The sequence below is a fragment of the Ambystoma mexicanum genome, chromosome 7p, assembly GCF_040938575.1.
Source record: "Ambystoma mexicanum isolate Mex_15411 chromosome 7p, UKY_AmexF1_1, whole genome shotgun sequence".
Lineage (NCBI taxonomy): Eukaryota > Metazoa > Chordata > Amphibia > Caudata > Ambystomatidae > Ambystoma > Ambystoma mexicanum.
This window is the reverse complement of record NC_090939.1, coordinates 295,429,640-295,457,506: the sequence shown is the minus strand read 5'-3', so window position 1 is coordinate 295,457,506 and position 27,867 is coordinate 295,429,640. Positions and strand designations below refer to the sequence as shown.

The 27,867-nt window shown below is 48.0% G+C and overlaps 1 protein-coding gene across 2 annotated transcripts in view; it reads right to left on the bottom strand.

The window, feature by feature from the left end:
• CCT8 (chaperonin containing TCP1 subunit 8) overlaps window positions 1-27,867 on the bottom strand; it is a 403,324-nt gene that overhangs the window by 164,964 nt on the left and 210,493 nt on the right. For both annotated transcript variants that reach the window (XM_069636365.1, XM_069636366.1), the window contains exons 10-11: window positions 8,207-8,294; window positions 6,340-6,455 (exon numbers count right to left, since the gene is read on the bottom strand). In XM_069636365.1, the coding sequence (XP_069492466.1) occupies window positions 6,340-6,455; window positions 8,207-8,294 (204 nt within the window). The remainder of the gene's footprint in view (window positions 1-6,339; window positions 6,456-8,206; window positions 8,295-27,867) is intronic.

Genomic DNA, 27,867 nt, shown 5'->3' with positions numbered 1-27,867 from the left:
GCTAGGCTGGAAAGAATAGGATAAACCTGCATAAAAGGTGAGCGTTTTGGCCTGGAAGGCAGTCGATCACTGGAATGCAGGAATCTGAAGAACTTGGAAGAGACGCCTGCTGCAACTCCTGGGCCATTTGTTTGCCCGGTGAATCCCTGCTGCTCTGCTGAAGCTCTGAATTCGCCTCGACTAGAGAAGCCCTGCAAGGACGACTTCTCCCTTTGGGTAACATCCTCTCTGAGCTGGCTTTAGTTCCACTGCTGCTGGAACCGAAGTGCCAGGGAGAGGAACACCAAACCGAGTGAAGGACGATACCCTGGACTCAGTCCGGGCTGACCAAGCCTGAGCCACCTCAACAGTGTGCTGGATCCCAGATGTACAGAAAGTCTATCCGTGAGACTGCGTTGGTGCCATTTTCTATAGGAGGCGAGGAGCTGAAACCACGAAGTGCCGCTGAATTTAGGTTTGACCATTGCTGCCGCCGACCTTCCATTCGTGGTGCAGGAGTCCCCAGATGTCCTCCCTCTTGTCCCCACGACTGAGGCCCAGGAACAACAGAATCTGCAGAGCTACACAGGAACAGAAGCCAGCTGGAAGCAGATTTTCTTCTTACCAAAAGGTACTGTAAACCTAAGAGGATTTATCGCTTGTTGTGTAGCCTTACTTATTCTCAGTTGAGACTTGCCTTGCGGAGTTGCTTGCAGCTTTGCCCCTCACAAGCCTTCCAGCTTGTGGCACTTCAAGTGATCTTAATTTCTACAAACTTCTTTGAAAACTTTTGTGCAAGACTTTTACTTACCAACCAGATATCTTCAGCTCCCCTAGACTTTTGCTCAATTTACATTGGCTGTCTTGGCTCCCTAAGAAACTCTTCTCCCTCCGACTGTGTGCCTTATCTTTCCCCCAGGAAAGGGTTAATTTACTTTGCATTGGAGGGTTTTGAAAATACTTACCAGTTTATGAATTATTTGTTAACCTCTGTTTTATTCCTATATCTTATTCCTATATCTAACCTTTTGTTCAAACTCAGTATTGCTCTAAATGTACCAGTGATAAATCAATGTCCACAGTGTCCTAGCTATTTAAGTCACCTGAGGGTGTAGGAAGTGCGTGTACCATCCCCAATGGGTATCTGATTAAGAGAACCTAAGTGCGTTTCGAAGTATATTTAAGTGTTGCATGTGTGTTGCTCCCTTCTGAAGAAGGCGTATATAACCGACTTAAATTAAAAAATAATTGTTTAATGAAGAAACTGAGTGTACGTTTTTATTTGGATAACTGTCACTGTGAAACTCTTGTTACAACCTTAAAGCTCACACATTGACCCCTCTTGAGATGAGCCTGGCTGCTCGACAACTCTACCAACTTGAGTAGTACATGCTTATCCCAAAGGTTGGGTTAATTATTTCCAAGAGGACAAGGCTGGTGCAGTCTCCCACATGGTACTGCATACAATCTTGCCTAACAAGAACAAGGGGGCTAGATTAGATCCCTGGTGAATGCCACAGGTTGAGAGAGTCAAGTGACAGGGTCGGATTTCCACCTGGGATGGTCGGTCAGGGAGGAAGGAGGTTAACCCTGCCAGAGCCTGAGCTGCAATTCCCAGGGTGCCACTAAGACATGCAATCAGGATGTCGTTGGTTGACTGTGTCGAAGGCAGAGGAGAGGTCAAGGATAATGAGGCTAGAGGGGGGTGTTAATGTCAAGATTTGAGAGCAGGTCTTCACAGGTGTTCAGAAGAGCAGTTCCCGTGCCTCTGGATGCTCTAAAGCCAGATTGATGGGCGTGGAAGCAACCAATAGATTTAGTGTGGAGGGTCAGCTGAGAGATGGTCAGATTCTCCAGGAGTTTGCCCAAGAAAGGAGTGATGGAGATAGGGTGGTAGTTTGCCGGAGTGGTGGGATCAGCAGAGGGTTTTTTGAGCACAGGGTGCACAAGGGAGTGCTTCATTTCCAGTCAGCTGTCCTACACTTGCATTTAAGGGGAGCCAGGTCAGAGTCGTACCAAGAGTTTCACTCTTTGGAAGGCTTCAGTCGGACCCTCATGACAGGGGCAAGAATGTCAAGAGTGTTGGAGATAAAGATTGAGGTTAGAGAGGGCTGTGTCGGGGTGGGGGTCAGCCGAAGTGGTGGGTGGTGGAGAGTAGGAGGCGGCAAAGGCAGCCACTGTCACTTTTTTCATGAGCCTGGTGACTTTGAAGCCAAGTGGCTGTGCCAGATGTATTGCTGCAAGAGGAGAGCTTCAGGTGTGTTGAGGGAATAGAGTGGCCAGTCCAAGAGAGGAAGGTAGTGAGAAGGATAGAGACGGGGAATATCGGTAGAGATGAGAGCATCCAAGGTGTGGCCTGCGGTGTGTGTGTGTGGGGCCAAAGGGCAAGATAGTCGCAAAGGAAGGACCCGAGGAGTCCGGTGAGTCCAGATGAATGTTGAAATCACCCATCAGGAGGCGTTGAGAGGAGGAGGGGAGTAAGGAGGAAGCAAGGTCAGCTCATTCAGTGAGGAAGAGAGGCGACTGGCCTGGTGGCCGATGGAAGGTGGCAATAGCGAGAGACGACCTGGGGGAAAAGTGAGAGTCTGCAAACTAGACACTCAAAGAAGGAGTAGGCCTGAGTGGGTATGATGGACACAGGTATCCATTCTGGAAAGATAAGCGCCACTCCCCCATCTGTCTTAGGCCTGGGTGCAGAGAGGATTTTGTAGCCTTCAGGGAGGAGTGTGTCAAAGCTTGTGATAGGGCTATCCTTGAACTAGGTCTCAGTGATGGCTGTTAGGGAGAATTCTCAGAAATGTGCTAATTCCCTCTACCTTAGAGACCACCCCAGCAACTTTGCTGGATTTTGAGAGCTTGATTTTTTGAACCTGGAGAGAGTGAGACCTTTTTCCCCACTCTCTCATGTATTTAAATGGGATTTCTGAACTTTGTGTTTCCTTAGGTTATAGAGCCTGACAAACTCCATAGGCATCATCTTTTACATTGTGTCACACAGCACTTTCAGTGCAGTGGCACAGGGAAGTCTTCCAATTATCCCAAGGCTTAAATACTTTTGCTGGGATAAACTACTGTTTCCCAGAACAGTAAAGTGAAATTGACTTTACTTACATTTGTAACTTTCTAGACCCAGCACACACCATCTTACAATAGGGTGCTGGAGGGGTTACCTAGTATCCCTTTTGTCTAGCTTCTCATATAATATTTTTATATGTTACCCTTTCCTCACTGAATGGCTGGTGGCAGTGGTTTACTTAACTACTGTGGTGAGCATTTAATGCGGGCTGCGTTCGCAGCTGCAGTAAAGCACCCAAGGGTGCCATTTATGTAAAAAATGGCACCAGTCTTCTTTTTTCACCATCTCTTTGTGGAAAGGTCCTTCTTGAGAGTTACTCTGCATGCCAAACCAGGTTTGGTCCCTTTGTTTGCTTTGCCTTTGGCGGGATTCACGAGTCAGACCCGCCTCTGGCACCAGGGTGTCTAGTGGGGGAGGAAGTGAGGGAGGTGCCCGAAACTTGCTGTGCTTAGTCTCCAAGGAGACTCAAATGCACTCTGTGGCGATTGGCTGGCGGACTGTCCGGCAAGCACAGCCACCCTGCTGGGTGAGTGACAGCTAGGCTGGAATGAATGGGAGAGAACTGAATAAAAGGCGAGTCTCTTGGCTTGGAAGGCAGAGTCAACCACTGGAACAAAAGAACTGAAGACAAGCTTGAAGAGAATGGCTGCTGCAACTCATGGACCGATGGTTTGCCCGGTGAAGCCCTGATGCAGGTCCAAATTGCAAGTTCACCTCGACAGAGAAGCCCCTGCAAGGACGACTTCTCCCTTTGAGTTGGTGGGACCAATCAACTCAACAGTAAGCCACCTGGACACCTATCTCGGAGCTGGTTGCATTTTCCACAGAGTGCTGCAGGAAACCGTATAACCAGGGATATTGACACAAGATTGTGTGCGTTACTTACAGCCAGAGAAATTGAAGTTTGCCAGTTGCGAGCTCTTGACTGTTCAAGTGCAGTGCAGGAGTACCCAGACGTCCTCCCTCTTGTCCCCACGACTGAGGCCCAGGAACAGCGAGATAAAGTCATCAGCTGCCTCTTTTTCTTCATTGTAAGTTACTGTAAAACAAGACAGAGTACTTGCCTCTCGCGGTGAAAGTGCTTGAAATCTTTGCAACTCACAGGCCTAATCAGCTTGTGACCCAACATACGATTCTTCTTGCTACAAACTACTTCTAAGAACTTGTGCAGAGACTTTCCCGTTGGCCTAGCCTATGGAATGGAATTGACTCTTCTGGTGAACTCAAAATATCTACGCTGTCTAAGAATAATTGTAACCTTTTATGTTCTAATAACATTTGCCTTTTAACTCCTCTTGAAACTTATTCTGAATGCCAACAGTAAGATTCATGTCCCCAGTACCCTTGCTACTAAAGTTATCTGTGGTTGTAGGTTGTGGGCCATCCCAAAAGGGTCTTATCTGATTCAGAAACTTAGAGTGTACAGTATTGAAGTATATTTGTGTGTTTATATATGATTGCCTCCTTCTACTGAATGTTTTATAACTGACAGATAAATTAATAAGTATTTATCGAAGAAACCTGGAGTGTAAGTTTATTTGAACACCTGCGATTGTAGACCTCTGTGTAACGTCATTACTGCTCACATTTCCCCTCTTGAGATCAGCCTAGCTGCTCAACAGGCTACCAAAACTGTGTAGCACAGACTTGCAAAGGTTGGTTTGCTTACACCTGTAGTCATAGTTGCTTGTAGTGTTCCCAGAGGGTACTGCATTCAAACTTTGCCTAACTGGTTATAAGAGATTTCAGCTGGCTTCTGTTCCTGTTGCAGTCCTGCAGATCATGTGTTCCTGGGCCCCAGTCGTGGGGACAAGAGGGAGGACGTCTGGGGACTCCTGCACTGCGGTTTGAAGGTCGGTGGCAGCAAAAGGCTCTTTTCACATCAGCAGCACTTCTCGGTTTCAGCTACTGGTCAATAGCACCAATGCGCTTCTCGGACACCTTATGGGCGCCTCTTGCTTATGGGGTTTAGCACTCTTGTGGTGGCTCATGCTTGGGTTGTCCTGCTTCGAGAGGGTCCTTAGGATCTTCCTGGAGCTCGGGTCCGGCTAAAAGACAAGGCACTCGTTTCTGGTGTTTGACCCCTGGCACTCTGTTCCAGCAGCAGCAAGAAAGTACAGCCAGCAGGGAGAGGGGTTCCAGGCAAGTTAGTCTTGGGGTTGATTGGTCCTACCAACCCAAGGGGAGAACTCGTCAGTTCCGGGCTTCTCTAGTCGATATGAAATTTGGAGCTTCAGCAGGGCTTCAAACCAACGGTCCAGGAGGTTGCAGCAAGCTTCTCTTTGGATTCTTCATCCAGTAATCGACTCTGCCTTCTGTCTAAAAGACCGCCTTTTATGCAGGTTTCTCCCAGTCATTCGCAGCCTAGCTGTCACTCTCACAGCAGGGTGGCTGTCCTGCAAGAACAGCCAGCCGGCCAATCACTTTTGGGTGCATTCCTGTAACCAAGGAGACTAAGCACAGGGAGTTTCGGGGAGCTTCCCTCGCTTTCTGCCCTTCCAGACACGCTGGAGCCAGAGGCAGGTTTCAGCACTGAAGTCCGCCAAAGACAAAACGAAGTGACCAAACCCGGTGTGTGCTCGGTCTACAAAGAGAAAAAGGTAAGTAAAGTCAATTTCACTTTACTATTCTTGGAACCAGTAGTTTATCCAAAAGAAGGTATTTAAACCGTAAGAGAAATTTAAAGGACTTCTTTGTGACACTGCACTGAAGGTGCTGTGAGTCACAATACAAAATATGATGCCTATTGAGTTTGTCAGACTCCAAAATGCATGAGGGAGTGAGGAAAACGATCACTCAAGAACAAAAAAATCAAGTCCTAAAGCCCAGAAAAAGAGATGGGGGTCTCAGGTTGAAGGGAATTACCACAGAAATGAGAATTCTCTGTAACAAGGGACAACGACTTGACGAGACAGTATCCCCCCCCCGTTGAACAAAAATTCTGAAGCAAACAGTTGAAGCTGGAGAGATAATTATCTTAAGATGAGGAATACGTGGGAGGACACAATCCATTCGAAAAGGCCTGCCTCAGCACGATGGTTACACTGCCAGGCTTCCTGGATTGAACCCTCCTAATCAGAGGGCGGTAACGGTAAGAGGAGGCAAAGGACCAAGGACGGGCAGGGAGAGAGGCACAGTAGCGCTCACTAAATTAAATAAGGTGCAGTGCAAAGAGGTTACCCATTATTGCCTCCTTCCTACAGTCCTCAAGAAAGCAAAACTCAAATCCTCACATCAACTCTGTCCTTGACTTTTTTTTATATTGTAAATGAGATTTCACTTACCCTGGTGAGGACTTTAAAGGTGTTAACTCCATCATCAACTGCCCTTTCTATATCATCCATTAAATTATCTGTAGAACCACGGATTACAATTGTAGAAATGGCTCCATCTTCCTTTTCTAAACACAAAAATATTAAATACAGATTAATTTACTTTGGCCACAAACAATTTTGGGGGATGTACACATTCACATTTATAATGCACTGAAAGGCAGCGAGAATTACCTTAAGCCCTGTGGTCCGGATCTTTCGGTAGGTCTTCCTGACTTTGGGGCAACTAGTGATTGGTATGTGGAGATGGATTTCCAAAATCAACCCTCAGGGTGGATTTTGGGAGGCCAACCTATTACGGTTAAGAGGAACTGGCGTGTAGCCAATACCTATTAAGGTACATAGCAGAGCGGCAAGATAAGACTCAGGAGGAGTGAGAGAGTGGCCTAGGGCTACAATGAGAGACATACAGAGCACTCCAATATTTCTAGTTAGGCAGGGACGAACAAAAATGCACAATGATTTATTAGGTCTTTAAAAAAACTAAGCAATGAAACCTTTGCTTCAGGATTATGAAACTGAATCAGAATTTGGGCACAAAATAGAGCAAAACTCTTGCACGAGGACTCCCAACACTTAAACGTTCCGTAAAAATCTGAAGATGGCTGCCAGAGGAGGGGCTTAGGTAGAGGGTAGTCATTGGCTGGGGGCAGTATGACCCAGAGACCAGTGATCGGTTATTAGGAGAAAGACAGTTCAGAAAAGAAACAAACTGATTTTTTCTTTACCGAGGATTCCCAGCTTGACTCAGAATATTTATGAGCATGTGAATCCATGCCAGACCCCATGCTGGAGAAAGGGGATACCAGGTATCGCCCAAGCACTCCACATAAGGTGGGGCTTGCTTGTCTCGCATATAAAATGTAAAGGGGATGGAAATCCCACTTTACTTTTGGGAACGGTAATTCATCCAAGATATCAAGAGAAATTGAAAAGGAAACCCAAAGGCAACACTGCACAGAAGATGCTGTGTGCTGCCATAGTAAATTGGACAGCCCAAAAGTTAAAAGGGAATTATTAAATCCATACACACACTACGAGAGACATAAAAAGGTCACCCATAAAAAGTAAAAAACTAGTTGCGGACAAAAAGATTCCCATTCACCTAGGAACAAGAAAACAGTCACTAAGTTTAACAAATAATTCTGTGGTTGACAAAGGTCAGGAAGATTAATTACATTTATGAAAATCTTAGCCAACAAGAACAAGCAAAAAGCTCTTGGTGCAACCATTTTAGGTCACTACCCCCGTTTAGTAGTCTTATGCAGTGAACATGAACGTGCATTTAAAAAAATAAAGCAAAAAGGTTTAACGCGTAATTGCTGTCCCCAGCTTGCCTTAAAGGCACATCTAAAATTAAGTAACAATCACAAATGTAAAAAGTTAAAGATACAAAAGTATCCCCACTGCAAGGTGTTGTGTGCAATGTAAAAAAACAAGAATTCTGAAAGTATGAAGGACTAGTCCGTTTCCCCAAATGGGAAGTGAAGCTGAAGGCTTTACTTCAAGTCGAGACAGGATGAAAAACAAAGCAAAAAGAATGGGTACCATAGAAAACTGCAAAAAGCCAATCTTTCCCAATTGACAGGTTTTCACCCATAGTGGTTGTGGTGATTGAATAAAGGATTTCTGTGATGATGTAATAAAAATTAAAGTTCTGCGTCTTTTACAGAAGTTAATTTTTTACTTCATGTCATTTTATTCAGACTGTCAATGCAAAATCCAATATAAAACTATTGAACAAACTATTGTATTTATAGTGAAACACTCACTCCCATAATCGCACTACTTTTGCAAGTGGAAATTACATTAAACTTACCATGTTTAAAAACAACAACTTGCGTGTCCCCAACCTCCGATAAGTAAACACTGTCACAATGTCCCATTTCTTCTGGAGTTGGCGCGGTCTGAAAGAGACAAAGAAAAGTATATTCATTCAAAGAAGAATCTGATCAATTTAAAACTGCAGCTCTTTAGACCTACACTGAATCTAAGTCAATTAAATATTTAAGAACATGTTACTACATCATAGTGACATCTGCTAGGAACAGACCCCCTACAAGGACTCACAGAATGTATGCCCAAAGGACCACAAAACAGGACATCCACTCAGCAATAAAAACAAAAAACTTAGGTAGGTACTTGTTGCAGCCATAGATTACAGCCAATATGCCCAACTCCTGTTGGGGAAAGATGTTCATAAGGAACAAGTTACTTACCTTTAACTGTTCTCCAGCATGGGTCTGGCATGGATTCACACATGGATATTCCCTGTCGTCAGGCTGGGAGTCCTCGTTAAAGAAAAAAATCCGTTTCACTTCTGAACTGTCTTTCTCCCAACAACCAATCACTGGTCTCTGGTTCATACTGCCCCCAGCTGTTAAGCAAAGTTTGAATGCAGTTCCCTCTGGGAACACTACAAACAACTATGACTACAGGTAAAGGCAACCCAACCTTTGGTATAAGCTTGTACTACACAGTTTTGGTAGTGTGTTGAGCAGCCAGGCTTATCTCAAGAGGGGAAATGTGAGCAGTACTGGAGTTGCACAGGGATTCACACTTCCAGGTATTCAAATAAACCTACACTCAAGGTTTCTTGCATAAACAATTAATAATTTATCAGTCAGTTATAAAGCCTTCTTTAGAAGGGACCAATTGAATAGTAACACACAAATACACTTCCATTCTGTAGACTGAGTTTCTGAATCAGACAAGACCCTTTTGGGATGGCCCACAGACAACCTACACCCACAGGTCACTTCAACAACAAGGGTGCGGGGGCATTAATACCTTACGGTTGGCATTCAGAATACTCTTTAAAAGTAAAATGCAAAGGTTATTAGAACAACAAGAGACCACAAATATTCTTAAGCAGTTAACTACTTTCAAATTATCTAAGAAGAGTCATACAGTTCAATAGGCAAAGCCAATGTCAATGGGCAAAAGTCTTGTATAGGATGAAGCACTTCTGGCAAGTAAATGGAAGTCTTTGCACAAGTTCTTAGGAGTCTGATGAAGAATTAAATGTAGGGCCACAAACTGATTAGACTTGGGAGTTGTGGACGTTACACACACACTCTACAGTGAGGTAAGTTCTCTCAGACGTTTTACAGTACCTTTAAAGATGGAGAAAGATGCAGCAGATGACTTCTGTTCCTGGGCCTCAGTCATGGGGACAAGAGGGAGGACGTCAGGGGACTCGAGCAATGCACTGGGCCGGTCAAAGCTCGCAACCAGCAAACTTCACTTTCAGTGGCTGTTCAGTGTTTCAGCTCCTCGGGTCTACCGCAAATAGCAACACTGCAGTTCCTGGCTGTTGAGATGGGCTTTCCTTGCTTCTGGGGTCCCGCATTCTGTTGAGGGGGCTAAGGCTTGGTCAGTCCTGCTTCTTCAGAGTTTTTTGGAGGATCTTCCAAAAGCCCTAAGCCAGCTTAAAAGCAACGCACACAATCTGATGTTCCTCTCCCTGGCTATACAGTTTTCAGCAGCACTGTGGAAATTCAACCAGCTCCGAGATGGATGTCGAGGTGGCTTACTTTGGAGTGGATTGGTCCCACCAACTCAAGGGGAGAAGTCGTCCTTGCAGGGGGTTTTTGGTCGATGTACACCTGGCATGTTGGCACTGCAGCACGGCTTCACCAGGCAAACCAATGGTCCAGGAGTTGCAGAAGGCTTCCTCTTCAAGTTCTTCGGTTCCTTTGTACAGTGGTTGACTCTGCCTTCCAAGCCAAAGGACTTGCCTTTTATTCAGTTCTCTCCCATTCATTCCAGCCTTGCTGTCACTCACCCAGCAGAGTGTCTGTCCTTGTCGGACAGTCAGCCGGCCAATCATCACAGAGTGCATTTGGGTCTCCCAGGAGACTAAGCACAGGGAGTTTCGGGCACCTACCTCACACCCTGCCTACCCCAGACACTCTGTTCACGAGTGAAACCCGCCTCTGGCTCAAAGACCAAACCTGGTTTGGTGTGCAAAGCAAATCTCAAGAAGGACCTTTCCACAAAGAAATGGCAAAAAAAGAAGACCGGGCACCATTTTGACAAAGATGGCTCCTGTGTATGCTTCACTGTAGCTGCATACGCAGCCTGCAGTAAATGCGCACCATGGTAGTTCAAACGAAACCACTGCCACCAGCCATTCAATGAGAAATGGGTAACAAAAAATGTTACATGAGAAACTAGACAAAGGGGCTACTAGGTAACCCATCCAGCACTCTATTGTAAGATAGGGTGTGCTGGGTCTAGAACGTTACAATGGTAAGTAAAGTCAATTTCACTTTACTGCTCTTGGAAACAGTTTATCCAAGAGAAGGTATTTAAACATTTGGGAAATCTGAGAGACTTCACTGTGCCACTGCACTGAAGGTGCTGTGTGACAATGTAAAAGATGATGCCTATGGAGTTTGTCAGACTCCACAACCAAAAGAAACAGTGTTCAAAATCGGAATAAAATACACGAGAGATTGAGAAAAAGGGTCTCACTCTCCAGGTTAAAAAAAATCAAGTCCTCAAAATCCAGCAAAGTTGCTGGGGGTCTCCACGTCTGAGAATTCTCCCAAACAGGAAGGCATGCACAAACATGCCGTCGTTGGGGAAGAGACTGCGTCCCCTATGCTCCCTGCCGGCTGGGGAAACCTGCTAGCGAACATCCGGCACTTGGTGTTTGTCGCAAACAGATCGATTTGGGGATTGCCCCATCTGCGGAACAGGTGCCCCACTTGGTCCTGCTGAAGTTCCCACTCGTGGCAAGAGCGCAGCTCCCTGCTGAGAGAGTCGGCGACTGTGTTCTCGTTTCATCTGGCAGGAGTGATGAGGAACATCCCCCTGGGCTACAGCCCAGTGCCAAAGGTCCTGCGCCTTTCCGTACCACCTTACCCTTGAGGAACAGAAGGAAGGACTGGAGGGCCCAAAACACTGCCCGCAGCTCTGACACATTGATGTGCAACATCTTCTCCGGTAGCCACAGGCCTCTTGCATGAAGACTTCCAGTGTGCGCTCCCCATCCTTCCAGAGAGGCATCCGTCGTGACCGTCTCTTGAGGTGGGCTCTGGAAATCTGTGCCTGCGGACAGATGTGCGTGCACTCCCCACCACCGTGTACTGCTCGATGGAAACTCTCGCCGAGTGTGACCTTGGCCTCGAAGCTTCCCGACACTTGTATCCAATGGGCGTCGAGGAACTCCTGTAGTGGACACATCCGTAGCCTGCCCAGCCGAATGATGTATATGCATGACTACATCATGCCGAGCAGGGACTTGATGGACCTCACCCATGCGATCTTCAGGGCCAACAGCTGTTGTACCTTGCCCAAGATGGCCGCTATCCTCTCCGACGGAGACGCCAGGCACGACACTGTTGAGTCGGGATCCCAGATACTGCGCGTTCTGCGATGGAATCAAGCAGGACTTTGCATAGTTCACCGAGAACCCCAGATCAGTCAGGAGTTGGACAATCCTTGCTGTGTGTTTGACGGCGATGCCCTTTGAGCTTGCCCGGATAAGCCAGTCGTCCAGGTAAGGGTACACGTGGATCCCCCGTAGATGTAGCTGCGCCGCTACTGGTGCCAGGAACTTGGTGAAAACCCTTGGCTCTGACTTAAATCCGAAGGGAAGGGCACTGAACTGGTAATGTTGCCCTTGAACCACGAAGCGGAGGAACCTGCGGTGGCCCTTGTGTATGGGGGATGTGAAAATAGGCATCTTCCAAGTTCAGCAACAAATAGAATATCACCCTCTTCCAGCTGTCCTAGCACGTGCTGAAGAGGCACCATCCAAAACTTTTGGGACTTGATGTACTTGTTCAGACGGCAGAGGTCCAGGATGGGCCTCCAACCGCCGGTCTAATAATCGGGAGCTCTGGAGCCTCTTTGGGATGAGCTCTAATCGCACCCTTTTTTTTTAAGCAGTGCCCACACCTCCAGCAGAAGCTGAGGGACGAAGCTGAGGGACGCGGTTCCTGCCGGGTCACTGGTGGTATATGGAGAATTTTGTTGGAACTCTATAGGGGAGTGTACATCGGCGAGTGCGTCCAGCAGCCAACAGTCGGTGGAGATGGTCTTTCACACGCTAAGTTTGCCAGCCGGCCTCCCACCTGGGTGCTCGGTTGGGGGCCCGACGCCACTGCCAGTTCAATCCTGTTTTGACATTGAATCATCACCTTGGGGGCCTTGGCGCTGACGGCATCCACCTCCAGAATTGCAATGGCCCCTGTAGGTCTCCTGGGCCGATGAGTGGGAGGGTTGGCGGTAGGACAAAGCACCTCCCCTGAATCCTTTGGAAGAATCTTGGGATTTTCCTCCAGAAGTCCGAAAGGACAGCCGTCGTTGCTGAAGCATGCCCAAGGCACGAGCCATCTCAGTATCCGCCTTGATGGCCTGAAGAGACTAGTCCACAGTCTTCCCGAACAAAATTGTCCACGAAGGGCATGTCCAACACCTTCGACTGAACATCCTGGCGAAAATTAGTGGCCCTAAGCCAGCCCCGCCAATGAAGGCAAACGCTGTTGCCCATTTGCCGGAACCCCATGTCAGCGAGGTCCGTGGCCACTAATGGCGTGGTCCAATGCCACCTTACCCCTCTTGTCGTTGGGAAGGATGTCCAGGAGGGGAGCGATCTTGAACCAAAGCTCCTGGTCATAACGCACCACGATGGCGAGGGCGTTTGCGGCCTTGTTGGTCGTCTGCCGACACAATAACTTTGCCCCATGGCATCCAACTTCTTCCCCTCACTGTCCGGAGACGGCTGGAAAGTAAGCACTTGGGCGCAGAGTCCGGCATCCTGTATTTCTTCTCATAACTGCCCCTCTTCGCCGCGGCAGAGGAAGAGTTCATGAGGGACAACCCCTTGTCCCAAATGTCTTCCAAGAGTGGGATCGAAAGTACGGTCTTCCTCTTCGCCTCCCGGCACTGGTAAAGGAAATCCTCTTCTCCTCAGGGACAAGCTGGAACAGCTCCGAGGCCCTTGAGATCATGGCGTGGAACAAGCCTATCTCGTCGTGCGGTGAAGATCTGGGCGGCAGAGACAGGAGATCCCCCAATCCGCCGTCGTCATCCGTGCCCTTGCCAGTCGTCAGTGTCCGGATCAGTCTCATCCCTCGGGGAGGGAGAAGGGGGCGTAGGGTGGAAAGGAGGCAGAGGGTGAATTCCCCTCTTGGATGCTGGTTCCCCCGATGGTCCCGGCGCCGAGGGTGGGGCCGCCGGCGCAAGAGGCATGCGCATCCATATCTCCGAGCATAGGGTATATGCAGCGCAGTGAGAATGTCCCGAGAAATCTCCAGGTGGTTGCTGAGGCATTGGTGGAGAGGGCGTTTGCGGTTTAGGCCGGTCCTCCAAGCATTCAAAGCCCTGTTGCTCATCGTCTGTCTCCTTGTCATCTTCGTCGTCGCTCTCCTTCCCATAGGGGCTGCTCTCGATGCATCGTTCCTCCTGGAGTTTCTGAAGGTTGGTAAGCTCCTCAGAGGAGACATCCGAGCACTGAAGGGCTACCGTGCCACCCCCCCCCCCCCCCCCCCAACCTCTCTGCGACCAATGGAGGCAGTTTCGGGGAAATTTTAGGCATCACCTTCTCTGGTGTCTTTTTGATGGGTTGAAAAGAGGACTCCCTCCTGGAAAGTAGGAGTACTCTTGCCTTCGGGGCCGTGCACTGCGGATCCGCCTCTGCAGCCTTCGCGAGGGACACCACCACTCCTTCGATGGAAGGGTCCTTCGTCAGATGTACTTGGGCCTTCATGACCTTGGTTGAGCCTGAGGCCTTCAATTTAGTTTAGTTAGTTTCTTCATTTATACCGCGCGCCGAACACTGGGGTAACTGGGCGCCGGAGACTTAGAGGAGGTTACAGCATAGTATAGACATACAGTAAAATTACATTAAGTGCGCGTTGACCGGGTTACATGATGGTCGACAAAGACAACTACTTTTAAGAAGAAAGTCAGATGGCGGTGGAATTCATGTTGGCGAGCCATGATTTTGTTTTGGCTCTAAAAGTCCAAAAGGAGGGTTCTGCTCCAAGGTTCAGCGGTATAGCGTTCCATAATTTGGCGGCTAGAACCAGGAAGCTGGAGCCACCTGCTTTTTTTTTTTAGGGAGAATTTGGGGATGGATAGGCAGTGTGAGTATGGCGTTCTGGTTGGTGTGGTTGAAGTGTCTTCAGAGAACATGACTGCCAAGTATTTGGGGGCGAATTGGAGAGGCATTTATGGACGATAACAAGGGATCTGAGAGTGATTCTGTCTCGTCCAGGGAGCCAGTGAGCATCTTGTCTGATGCTGGAGATGTGTGCGTGTCGCGGGATACTCGGGGCGGCTGAGGGCATGGTTCTGTAGCACATGCAGTTTGTTCATATTGCGTTCTGAGGTGCCGAGAAAGAGCATTACAGTAATCAATTTTTGAAAGCACTTGTGCTCTGGCTACAGTAATGCAACTGGATGGAGAAAGGTAGGGTTTGCAGGCGTTTATGAGCTCCCTTAGGGGGAGGGTCGGAGCGCAGCTCCCCCTTGGCCTTCTCAGTAGGGCCTGTCTGGGTCTTCTCCAAGAGCTTGCCTGGATGGTCCGACTTACTCTTCTTAGAAGAACCAGAGCGTTGGCTCGGGGCCGAAGGCACTGGAGATGCTGTACTTTCCATGGCCTCTGCAGAGCCTGTCGCAACGGCGCTCCCGGTGGCAGTGGACTTGTGATGCTTAGCCTTATGTTGGGACCCCGCGGGAGGGGTGCCCTCAAAGGTCTTAGAAGACCTTTGAACTTTCTTCTTCTGGGCAGGGGAGGCATGCTGCCGGGACTCTGACAAGACGCAGAGTCATCCTCCACATGCATCCGGTCCGAGTGCAGGCAGTAAAAGCACAGAGAACGTCCGTCTGAAAAGACATTCCGTAGGTTGCAGTCCCGGCAAACCTTGGAAAGGCGCCGAATCCTTCTCCTCTGCCATGTCGACGCGGCATAGGCCTTGAAGAATCTTCGGGAATCCTCCAAGAAGAAACTAGTCGAAATTCGCCCTTTAGGGGCGCTCAAGAATCCAAAAATGGGTCCCTGGAACTAGAATCGATGAGCTTGAGGCTCGATTGACTGGAAAAAAACGAGAAAAAAAAAAACGCAAAACACAGTAAAAGCTCAACAGCTATAGAAAGAGGACTCCCAACACTTGAACGTGCGGTAAAAATCTGAAGATGGCTGCCAGAGGAGGGGCATAGGTAGAGGGCAGTCATTGGCTGGGGGCAGTATGACCCAGAGACCAGTGATTGGTTGTTAGGCGAAAGACTGTTCAGAAGTGAAACAGGACAACAGGTCAGGAAGAATGCGAAACCCCTTTATTTAACTTTCCCCTCCATGCCACCCTGTTAAGCTCACCTGGTCTCTGCGGATGCGTTGGGGCACAGTTGCAGCCCTCCCAGGAATTAGATCACCCCCGTCAGGCCTCTCCCTCTGCAGATAATCTGTGAGCAGCGGCAATCGGTGACACTGCTCCTGTGTGGATATGAGAGAAGGGGAGTGCACTGATCTGTGACTATTGTACCTCTGAAACTCTTCTCCCCAAGGTGTGATTTCTGTGGGCATGTACTGGCCCATAAGGCTCACCTGTTAATTATTGATAAGCTCTGTCCTGCTACTTCTGGAAGGGGCGCTCCTCGATGGGACCTAGTTCCTTCCCTGATCCCCAGTAAGTAATAGTCTAGTCCAGCTGCGACTATGCTTCTCCTGGTTGGTAGTAAGTGTGCCTCAATGTCTCATCTCTTTCCCTTTCTGTTTTCTCTTTGTCTCTTCTCGTTTCAATGTCTTTGTATTATTGCTCCCAATATGGTTGTCATTCCTGAATAATGTTTCTCTTCTGTTTTCTTCCCAATAGGTGGAAATGCGGCTCAAAAGCAGCAGTGGGGCGCGGGACGCGGCTGGGTGGAAGATGGATGTATCTGCAATGTTCGACAGCAGGTAAGTGATGGTTTAAGGAAAACCGTGATGTTCGGTGGTAGCGCAACCTTAAACTGAAGGTCTTAAGTGTCTAACCTTGTCTTTCGTTTTTCCTTGCAGGTGCTGCTGTCGCGGACAGAGCGCATTGTGCTGCGGTGCCAAGATGAAGATGTCAGCGTTCTGGAAGATTTGAACATGAATGCCAGGATCAACGAAGACGCGCACAGGTGAAAGCAGATTTCCCCAGGTGATAAGTATGATGGCAGGAAGCAGGATTTCCAAAGGTAAGTCTGATCCCAGGCAGCGGTGAGCGTTACGCTTCATGAAGTGCAGAATAACACGAAGCGTCTGCCTCGAGGATTGGGGCAGCTTATATAGCCACGATCGTGGGCATGCCCACTAGGCCTGGCTTGCCTGCCACTCCTAGAGAGTCAGCACGTGCAAGGCAACCCAATAGCAGCAGTCACACCCAAGAGTACATGTGGGGCTGCTTTAGCGAATGGAAGTTCCCCATGTTAAATGCACTTTGCACCCAAAATGAGGTGCTGGCCATAATAAAGCACTCGTTCCAAATAAATGTTCTTGCTTACTGTTATTCATGAGCCTGGCGCGAAAGGCGCCAGGACTGTGTCCATCCGGGCCCCCTGTGTATGTGGCCCTATAATGTTTGCGTTCTCGGCCCGATTACCATGGCACACACTTCTAATTGCTTATTGCCACGTAAAAACCTTATTTTGTTGATTTGGACTACGAGTCCCATAATCCAAGAAGAACTGGATTAGGAAGAGGGCTGTGTGAAGCGCAATGCTGCCGTAGTAGGCAGCCTATTTAGGCCATTAGATGGAAAAGGAGAGAGCTGTGGCTGGGGTGTTTGCAGCAGCGGTAGTAGCAGAAAGCAGAGAGCACATTGTTGGCAATCCAGGCAGAAGTGGGAGAACCGAAGGGACACCGGGACTTTGCTCGAGCAGATTTCAACTGCCTATCCTGTTTCCCTAAACTCTGAAGTGCAGAAGTTGCGCAGCGTAAGGCGCGAGGGAAGATTGCTTTTCCACCCATTTTGTTGGAAGCACGAGAGTGGTTGCGTGTGCTTAATACCGATTCAAAGATGAAGGGGAATCTGAGGTATAAAGCAGTTGACAATGATAACAGTAAAGTTAAGTAAGGAACAAGTTACTTACCTGTAACTATTATTCTGCAGCATGGTTCTGGCATGGATTCACATGCCAAATGCTCATGAATATCCACTGTCAGGCCGGGTATCCTCAGTAAAAGAAAAACAGTTTCAATTTCACTTACAAACTGTATTTTTCCTCTACACAAATCGCTGTACTCTGGGTCATACTGCCCCCAGCCAATGACTGCCCTCTCCCCAATCCCCTCCTCTCGCATCCATATTCAGATTTGGTAAACGCGTAAAGTGGCAGTATGACCAAGAAGATATGAAGAGGGGAAGGAGGGAGGGTTCGCATGTAAATTCATGCCAGACCCATGCTGGAGAACAATAGTTACAGGATGGGGTCTGGCATGGATTTACATGCTCATGAATAAAGACTACATAGCAGTACAACATTACACAACCAGGGGAGGTGGTAAGGCTCAACAGAAGCAATACTCTTACCTCTGTAACAGACTCACCTGAAGCGAACAGGTTACGTAGCACTGCTTGGCCGACCCTGGACTCCACTCTGGAATCCCCGTCGACCCAGTAGAACTTTGTGAAGGTGTGCATAGACCTCCACGTAGCAGCGCTGCAGATTTCCAGCAGCACACCAGACAGGAACGCCGTCTTTGCAGCGATCGATCTGGTGGAATGGGCTCTCGGACGGCCGGGCATGGGTCGGTTTGCCAACAATGACTGATGCATCCGGACAGCCACCTGGAGATGGAAGCCTTGGACAAGGCCTTCCCATGGTTCACAGGACCAAAGTTCACGAATAGTTGAGACATTTTCGTGCGAGCCACGTAGAACTGAGCACGAGCAATGTCCAGCGAGTGCAAGACCCTTTCAGTCGTTGACGGAGTCTTTGGAAAAAACACGGGTAACACCAAAGGCTCTTTTGGGTGGCATCCGATGGCACCTTTGGCATGAAGGAGGGGTGTGTCCATAGCATCACCCTCGATTCGTGGAAAGTCAGATATGCCCGTTTGCAGTATAGTGCCTGGATCTCCCCCACCATCATGGCATAGGCGATTTCCACAAGGAAAGCAGTTTTCCACGAGAGGGGCCTGATGCATAGGCTCGAAGGGGGCTCCCATGAGCCTCGTCGGCACCACGAGTTCCCACGCCAGGGAAGGAGCCTTCACTGGCAGGAAAGATAGAAACAGTCCTTTGAGGAATTCCTTGACGAGACGATGGGACCAAAGAAGATCTTCCTGGAGGCCTGGTGTAGCGGGAGATAGCCGCCAGTTGCATTTTGATAGAGTGCGCCAGTCCCGCCTTGGCCAAGGACAAGTAGTATGGAAGAATCTGCATGTCTGTGACCCTCAGAAGGGTGATCTCCTGCGACCGGCACCACGTCGCTAAACGCTTCCACTTGTGACCGTAGCATTTAAGAGTTGATGATGCTGTGGCTTTTGAAAGGACCTCCCTGCAGTCCGCCGGCAACTCTTATTGTCCAAACTCTAGAGCTGCAGTAGTCAATCCCTCAGGTTCAGCGATCCTGGGTCGTGATGCAGGATTGCGCCTCCTTCTCTGGTGAGCAGATCTGGGACCACTGGCAGCTTGACCGGGCGCGGTGCTGACCGGCTGAGAAGGTCCGGGTACAAAATCTGCCTCGGCAACGTTGGGGCGATGATATAGCCCCTATACACAATGTGTCTCAAAGCGCTTCAGGGCAAGGGAGGGAACAAGGGAAAAATACAATGACATTCTTACAGGCCATGAACAGTAAGGATGTGAAATTATCATACTCGGCCCGACGACATTTCAGATAGTGCAAGAGCTAAAACATAGTTAAGGGAGAGTGGGAACGAAATGGAAACAGACAGGCGACTACCGTACTAGGCCTGACAACATTTCTGGTAGAACCAGAGAAAACAAAAGGTGAGGGAGAGTGGTGCAGAAAGGGAGGGGAGGAACAAAATAAGCTACTATCGTACTAGGCCGGACGACATTTCAGATAGTGCTGGAGGGGGTGGGGGAACAAGTAAGGGCGGGGGGAGGAGACAGACTAGGTTGCAATCATACTAGGTCCAGGGACAATTCTGATAGAGTAAGTGCATAGAAGAAAGTAAAGGGAGGAAGGGAGGCAATAGGGAGAGGAGAGAAAAAGAGCAGCAACCAGGAAGGCACCAGGTGGGCGCTTCTTGCCAAGTGGGGAAAAAAAAAAGCGCGTCAACCAGGAGGGCACCAGGTGGGCAGGGCTTAGGCCAGGTGACCAAGATCCACTTGCACCTGCTCCCCATCTGCAAAGGATAAGTGTCTGCACTGGCACTGTGAGTTGACTGATGACTCGCCGTTAGTGAGAATTCTAATTTCTGTGCTAATTCCCTTCAACCTTCGAGACCCCCAGCTCTTTTGCTGGACTTTAGGACTTTTTATCCCTGGAGTGATCAAGCCCTTTTTCTAGCTCTGTGTTTTGAACTGTTTTGGCTTTTATATTTCCTTTGTTTTTGGAGGCCGACAAATTCAATAGGCATCTACTTTTTGTATGGTGACAGCACCTTCAGTGCAGTGTCACAGAAATCCTTTAGATTTCTCATAAGGTTTAAATACCTTTTCTTGGGTGAACTACAGTTCCCAAGAACAGTAATGCGAAATTGACTTTACTTACCTTTTCTCTTTGTAGGTCTAGCACACCCCATTGTATGTGGAGTGCTAGGGGGTGGGGGGGTTTACTAAGCAGCCCCTTGTCCTACTTATTACTTTAAATGGCTGGTAGCAGTGGTTTAATTTTCCTACCATTGCGATTTTCTACCGCAGGCTGAATCCTCAGCTGCAATATAGCACCCATGGGTGACCATTTTGTCAAAATGGCCCGTGTCTTTTTCGTCATTTATGGTTTGTGAGGTCTTTCTTGGGGTTTTCCTCTGCGTGCCAAACCAGTTTTGACCCTTTTGTTCATGGTGTCTTTGGCGGATTTCAATGCTGAAACCCGCCTCTGGCTCCAGTGTGTCTTGAAGGGCTGGAAGTCAGGGAGGTGCCCAAAACTCACCTGCCCTTTGTCTCTGTGGTTACCTGAATGCACCCAGTCGTGAGTGGCTGGCTGTCCTTGTAGGACAGCTACCCTGCTGTGTGAGCGACAGCTAGGCTGTGCATGAACGGGAGAAGTAAATAGGGGGTGGTCTCCTGTACACGACGGGAGGCAAGGACAAGGGCACACTTTTTTCCAATAACCATTGGACCAAAAGAATCATACAATTCAATCAAGATTTTTTTTTTAATGTAAAGTAACCAGGGGTTAATTTTTCACCACTGTTCCAAGAATATTCACGATCATGACGTGTGTTGCTGTAATTTCTTTACACATAATTATACATTTGTTTGCATACATCAATAAATCAAATTAAAGCATCTCGTAGACAGAAATTATTGCTTAATATAACAGAATACAGTCACACTATGATCCCTCATTTCATCATTTTTCGTGTAGTGTTCTAATGAATCTTGATATCTTGTTTGGATTTTATATTGATGCTCGAAATATGATAAGTCTCATATGTGCATCTTCTGTTTTTCACTACACGTTTGACCATTAGTTGCCCTTCAGGCAAGGATAGACTCTTTAGAGTTTTATCTAAGGAAAGTAAATTCAAATTAAAAGTGTATTCAAATTGTTTTTCAAATCTTTATTGCCCACTCTCAATTACTAACCATCAGAGGACTATTGAGCACATGTATGGCTCTCAGAGTTAAATCGAATTTCTTGAGTCGCCCCTCAGTTTGCTTGCGTCATTCGCTATTTATGCATGTCTTTCCTACAACGAGATGACATTGAGTTTTAAAACTACATTTAATTTCTCCTCTTATTTCAGAGACAGTGGACTGATCACGAGCGGGACCAGCCGCTAACAAAAGGAGGGAGAAAACTACTTAAAAGGCGAGGCTTCTTGGACTGAAGACAGTCAACCACTGGGAAGGACATCCAGACGAAGAAACCGTGAACGAAGCTTGCTGCACCCTCCTGGACCGAACTGCCCGGTGAAGCCCTGCTGCTGTGCTGAAACTCCTTTTTCTAATCGACAAGAGAAGCTCTGCACGGAACAACTTCTTCCCTTGGGTTAGTGGGACCAACTAACCCAGAAACGAACTTTGCTGATAGATCTTCGTCAACTGGCTGTACTTCTTTGCTGCTGCTGTAACCGAGTGCCAGGGGTCGAGAAATCTGTAGTCGAGTGCAACATCTAAGCCGGCCAAAAGCTCCAGGAGTCCTGAGGACCCTCCCGAAGCAGGACGACTCAAGCTCGAGTCACAGAGTGCTGGACTCAAGGAGCCCCAACCGGTGTCCAAGATCCAAGGTGGTGCTATTTACAGAGCACTGAAACCGCAAAGTGCAACGTATCTGAAAGAGCCCGTAGCTGCCGCCGACCATCGAATTGCTGCCGCAGGAGTCCCCAGACGTCCTATCACTTGTCCCTACTACTGAGGCCAAGAAACACTATCTGCAACGCTGAAACCAGACAGGAGCCAGCTGGACACTTCTTCTAATCAAAGATACTGTTCTGACTTGGGGGTACGTACCTCCTTGTCTGTGGCTTGCTCTTCTCAGTTGAGACTTGCAGTAGCTGCATTTTCTAGAGTTGATTCCAACTCTAGCTTTCACACGTGTAATAGTGTGCGGCCCAATAGTGATTTCCTACAACAAACTAAAGTTATTCAAGACTTTCCGCTATCCAAGAAGTGCCTCCGCTCCATAGACTGTGCTCCAATTGGCTGTCCTGGCTCCGGGCAGACTTCTATTTCATTGACCGATTCTTACTGTCCCTCATAGGTGATACATTGGTTTTTAACTAATATTGCTGGGTAAAGTTTTTATCTAGAAGGTTAAGGAGAATCCTCAGAAATGAGCCAATTCTCTTCTACCGTAGAGACCACCAGCACTTTTGCTGGACTTTAATCTTTATCCCAGAGAGAGGAAGACCTTTTTCCCCACTCATGTATTTTTCTTTGATCTCAACGCTGTTTCTTTTGGTATTTGAATCTGACAAACTCCATAGGTATCCTCTTTTTACATTGTGTCACAGCAGTGTTAGAGGGGTAGTCCAGCTAAAAATGTTATTTCAAAAATAGATGGGCAACATTAAAAAAAAATAATAGCACTTAATTGGTGCTGTACGCGGAGGACGGAGACCGGAGACCAGAGCAGGAAAGCTGCAGCTGAATCTCGGTAAATGCCATTTATTTTTTTTTAATAAATAAGCACTAGCTGCGGTTTTTTTTTTTTTTTAAATTTTCCGGGCTGGAGTAGCCCGGAAAACTTAGAAATAAAACCGCAGCTTTAAAAAAAACGTTGCGGTTTTTCTTTCCAGGTTCCTCAGGCTCCTCCGGCTCGGAGGAGCGTGAGAAACTCGGAAAGAAAAACCACAGCGTTTTCAAACCCAACCGCGTTGTGTTTCTGCCTGCTGTAGCTATCACTTTGGGTCTCCGGTGTTCCCCCAGGGGAGCACCGGAGACCCAAAGTGAAAGCCAAGGCAGGCAGAAACACAACGCGGTTGTGTTTGACTAAATCTGCAGCATTTAGCATTTCCCATTTGGGGCTCTCAGGCCCCCCGTGGGGAGCCCGAGAGCCCCAAATGGGAAATCAGCTGTAGGCAGAAACACTGCGGCATGTAAACACAACCGCGTTGTGTTTCTGCCTAAATCTGCTTGAAAAGCAGATTTAGGTAGAAACACTGCAGCATTTAGCATTTCCCATTACCGATTCAGCTGCAGCTTTCCTGCTCTGGTCTCCGGTCCCCGTCCTCCGCGTACAGCACCAATGAAGGAAAAGCCACCCAGCGGTAGCTTTTGTTCACTACAGCTGGCTGGCTTTTCCTTCATTAGTGCCGCAAAAGCCAGAACAGGCAGGCATCCATTTCACAAAATGGATGCGCCCATGTGCTTGCTTTTGCGAATTTTGAGCTTGAATAGCTCAAAATGTAACATAGGAATAAAAAAAAAAAAAAAAGTACTAGTATTTTTTTTAATGTTGCCCATCTATTTTTTAAATAAAAATTTTAGCTGGGCTACCCCTTTAAGGAGAATTCTCATAAATGTGCTAATTATTCACCTTAGACACCCCCAGCAACTTTGCTGGATTTTAAGGACTTGATTTTATTTTTACCTGGAAAGAGTGTGAGCCTTTTTTCCCCCCCCACTCCCATGTGTTTTGATGTGTGTTTTACACTCATGTTCTTTGAATATGGGGTTTTAGATAACTCAATAGGCATCATCTTTTCCTGGGTGTTACACAGCACATTCAGTACAGTGACACAGGGATGTCTTTTTGCCTTCCCAAAGGTTTAAATACCTTCTCTGTGATAAACTACTGTTTCCCAGAGAATGTAAAGTGAAATTGACTTCACTAATCTTTGCAAATTCCTAGATCCAGCACACACCATCTTACAATGCTGTGCTGGAGGGGTTATATAGTATCCCGTGTGTCTAAATACTCATGTAGCAGTTAAATTCTACCCATTTCTATTGAAAATTCTGGTGGCTGTGGTTTCAAAGAACTACCATGATTTCTCCTGACCGCGAACATCGGTAGCTAAAAATCACAGGAGCCATGTTTTTCAAGCTGGCGCCTTAAGCCCCTTTGTTTTAACGGGTCCCGGTGGTCTCCGCCCCCCCCCCCCCACACCCCTGTTTCTTTTTGGAGAGGTCCTTCTAGTTTTCGTCACTGCGTGCCAAACCTGGTTTGGTCCCTTTGTTCGTGTGCCTTTGGCGGGCTTCAGGAGTGAAGACCGCCTCTGGCATCTGAGTGTGTAGGGGAGGAGGTGCCCGAAACTCCCTGTGCTTAGTCTCCAAATGCACTCTGGAGTGATTGGCTGGCTGACTGTCCGGCAAGCACAGCCACCCTGCTGGGTGAGTGGCAGCTAGGCTGGAATGAATGGGAGAGAACTGTTTAAAAGTTGAGTTTCTTGGCTTGCAATGCAGAGTCGACCACTGGAACGAAAGAACCGAAGACGAGCTGGAAGAGGACGGCTGCTGCAACTCCTGGACCATTGGTCTGCCCGGTGAAGCCCTGCTGCAGGTCCGAATCGCCAAGTTCATCTCGACAGAGAAGCCCTAGAAGGCGACTTCTCCCTTTCGGTTGGTGGAACCAATCAACCCGAACCGTAAGCCACCTGGATACCATTCTCGGAGCTGGTTTTATTTTCCTCAGAGTGCTGCAGGAAACCGAATAACCAGGGAGAGGGACACCAGTTTGTGTGCTTTACTTCAGCTACCGGAATTGAAGATTTGCCAAGTACCAGCTTTTTGACCAGTCCCAGTGCAGGAGTCCCCCAACGTCCTCCCTCTTGTCCCCACGACTGAGGCTTAGGAACAGAGATCTGCAGGAACAGAAGTCTTCAGCTGCATCTTTTTCTTCATTTGTAAGGTACTGTGAAACGACAGAGTACTTACCTCTCCCGGTGAAAGTGCTTGAAACTCGCACTAATCAGCTTGGGACCCAACAATTCTTGTTACAAACTATTTCTGAGAACTTCTACAGAGACTTTACCGTTTACACCTATTCAAGACTTTAGCCCATTGACTTTGACCTAGCCTATTGAATGGACTCATCAGGTGAACTCAAAGTATCTGCACTGTCTAAGAAATTGTAATCCTTTTATGTTCTGAACCTATTCCTTTTTGCTTCTCCTTCAAAGTATTCTGAATGCCATTTTGCTCCTCCTTCAAAGTAGTCTGAATGCCTCAGAAACTTAATGAGTATAGTACTGAAGTGTATGTGTGTGATATTTAACGGCCTCCTTCTAATGAATGTTTTATAACTGACTGTTGAATAAATTAATAAGTGTTTAACCAAGAAACCTTGAGTGTAAGAGTTTGATTACCTGTGATTGTAGACCTCTAACATCCTTACAGCTCAAATTCTCGCTTGAGATGAGCCTGGCTGCTTAGCTCCGCTACCAAAAACTGTAGTACAGACTTATACCAAAGGTTGGTTTTGCTTAAACATGTAATCCTAGTTGTGTGTAGTGGTCCCAAATGGTACTACATACAAACTTTGCCCAACATCCCCCCCCCGTGCGGCTTGTTCAATCAGGTGCCCCCTAATTACCGTCTTGCCGACATCCCACACTGTTGCAGCCCATATTGCCAGTATCGTTCTCCCTAAAGTAGAAATGTATGGTTTGCGCTATGCGAGTTCGGATCAGGTCGTCTTCTAATAAGAGATAATTTAGTCGACAGGACGGCCTCTGGGGTGGGGTTGCTTGGAGGAGGGGCGGAAGTGTTAGTCTCAATAGGGCATGATCGGTGAGCGCTTCTGGGAGTATTTCGGTATCTACCGCCAGGGGGATAGGCGTGTCAGAAAGAAGGAACATGTCTAATCTAGAGAACCCCTTGTGAACTGCTGAAAAATGGGTATAATCCCGTTCCTCAATAAGTGAGTGCTCCCACAGTAATGTGGTAAGGGCTAGGACATATTTCTTGTCATTGGCCGTTGGGGGTAGAGTCTTAACAAATAAGGGGTTGATCACAGCGTTAAAAATCACTGCCTAGAATGATGTCGCCTTCTGCATGTTCCATCAAGGATTTAGATTACAATGCAAAAAAAAACAAAGAAAACATCCCGTTTAGCATTTGGAGCATACATTGAGACCAGGGTCACTTTGCGTCCCCACAGCATTGACACCACCAAGAGAAACCTTCCCTCCCAATCCCGCACCACCTTCAATGCTTTTAGGGGGATGGCCTTGCGCACAAATGGCAACCCGACGTTTCTTCGAGCCGCTGGAGGCAAAACATTTTGTGGAATAGAGTTTGTTGAGGCGAAAGTCTTCCGCAAGTAGAAGGTGAGTTTCCTGGAGGAACAAGAGCAGAGTCAAGCGTTGCTAATCTATGGAACAATGTGCTTTAGGGGGGGAATTCAGTCCTTGAAAGTTGAGGGTGATTAATTTAACATCCAGGTTGCCATTCTGAGATCGCTCAAGCTTTTGTGATACACTGAGGGACAGTATTCTTCCCCAGTAAGGTGCTTCCCCCAGCTCCCTTTCTCCCTCCAGCCTTCCCAAACCTACGCATTGCATGTGTTTGGCGACAAAGTGGCATGACTGGCTGCCGAGGAGGGCCAGGCATAGGCCTCCTCTGGGGGCCAACAGTTGCTCCGCAGCTTATGATTGTCACGCGGTGTATGGGGCCACAAGAGAGGCCTAGTGGTAGTATGTCCAAAAAACAACCCAAGTAAAAACAGAAACAAACATAAAACAATGCAAGTGAGCCTCTTAGCAGCCTTGTTTTCCTAACCAACATTAACCAACCGCCAACAGTAACGCGCGCAATCTATAACTAGGATGCCCAGTTATTGCCGACTTGCGCAATTCCTCATCTCCATGAGATCCATTTTGTGTCTGGCTTTCGATATAACAGTGCATTGATGGTCATGTTCCGCCTCCAGTTCACACAAGGACAGCGCAGTAGCTCCTCAGCAAGTCAGAGGTGGTCCGTGTTGCGTCAGGCTTAAGAATGGATTGGGACGAGGGGGGTGCTGGATCCTCAGCAACCCATATGGCCACTGGGACGCAGGGCCGATCGGGGGCGGGGGTACGCTGCAGTACCACAGTCCGTATAGGGCCATTGTCTGGGCTCACTCAACTGCAGGAGGGTCCATGTTGCTTGACACCTTCCGCCGACTTCGCTCAATTTGACACTACCCCATAGTACCGCTTGAGGTGTTTAGAGGGTCAGCGGTGTGCCCCCCCCTTGGTCCCGCATCTTCCGGAAGCCCCAGGGCTGCCGAACCTGCCAGGCTGACGATGCCTATGTTTCCCAATTATAAGCGCGGAGGCGGTGAGGATGTGCTTTCTCCATTATTTTATTCAAGTCGTGGAGGATCACAGCATTGTTCGCTCTCAACTAACTATATGGTGCTCCGCTGCCCCCAGATAGTTAGTCAACAAGGTTTCACCGGACTCTCAACTGGTTCTGTGCCAACGTTTCCTGGAGAGGGGTGGGGCATTCAGTGTTTGCTGAAGATCTGTGTTATTTGTGGCTTCCGTTTCCTGGTGAAGGGGTCGTCCCAGGCGTCTCCATCCCCTGGGTTTAATCAGTTTATCTTTCGGCGTGGGGTGAAGGTAGAAATCAGTCTGACCTTGGGAGCTGGACTCTGCGGTGGCCTCGATGTTTATTTCTGCCATTAAGTCCTTCGTGTCGTCCTCTGAGGAGATTGTGTAGTGCGGATTATGAAGGTCAAAAATCAGTTTACATGGGAATCCCCAACGGTAGCAAATCTTTTGGTTTTCAGCCAGGACGTCACCCTTTGTAGGAGTCCGCATCTCGCGAGGGTGTATGGGGAGAGATCCTGGAAATGTAATCCATGGAAATGTACTAAATTGGACTTCCTGGCTGCAGCCATGACTTCCTCTTTCTGGTGGAAGAAATGCACCCAGGTGAGGACGTCCGGGACACGATGGGTCCTATCCAGGATCAGTGACTCCGAGGT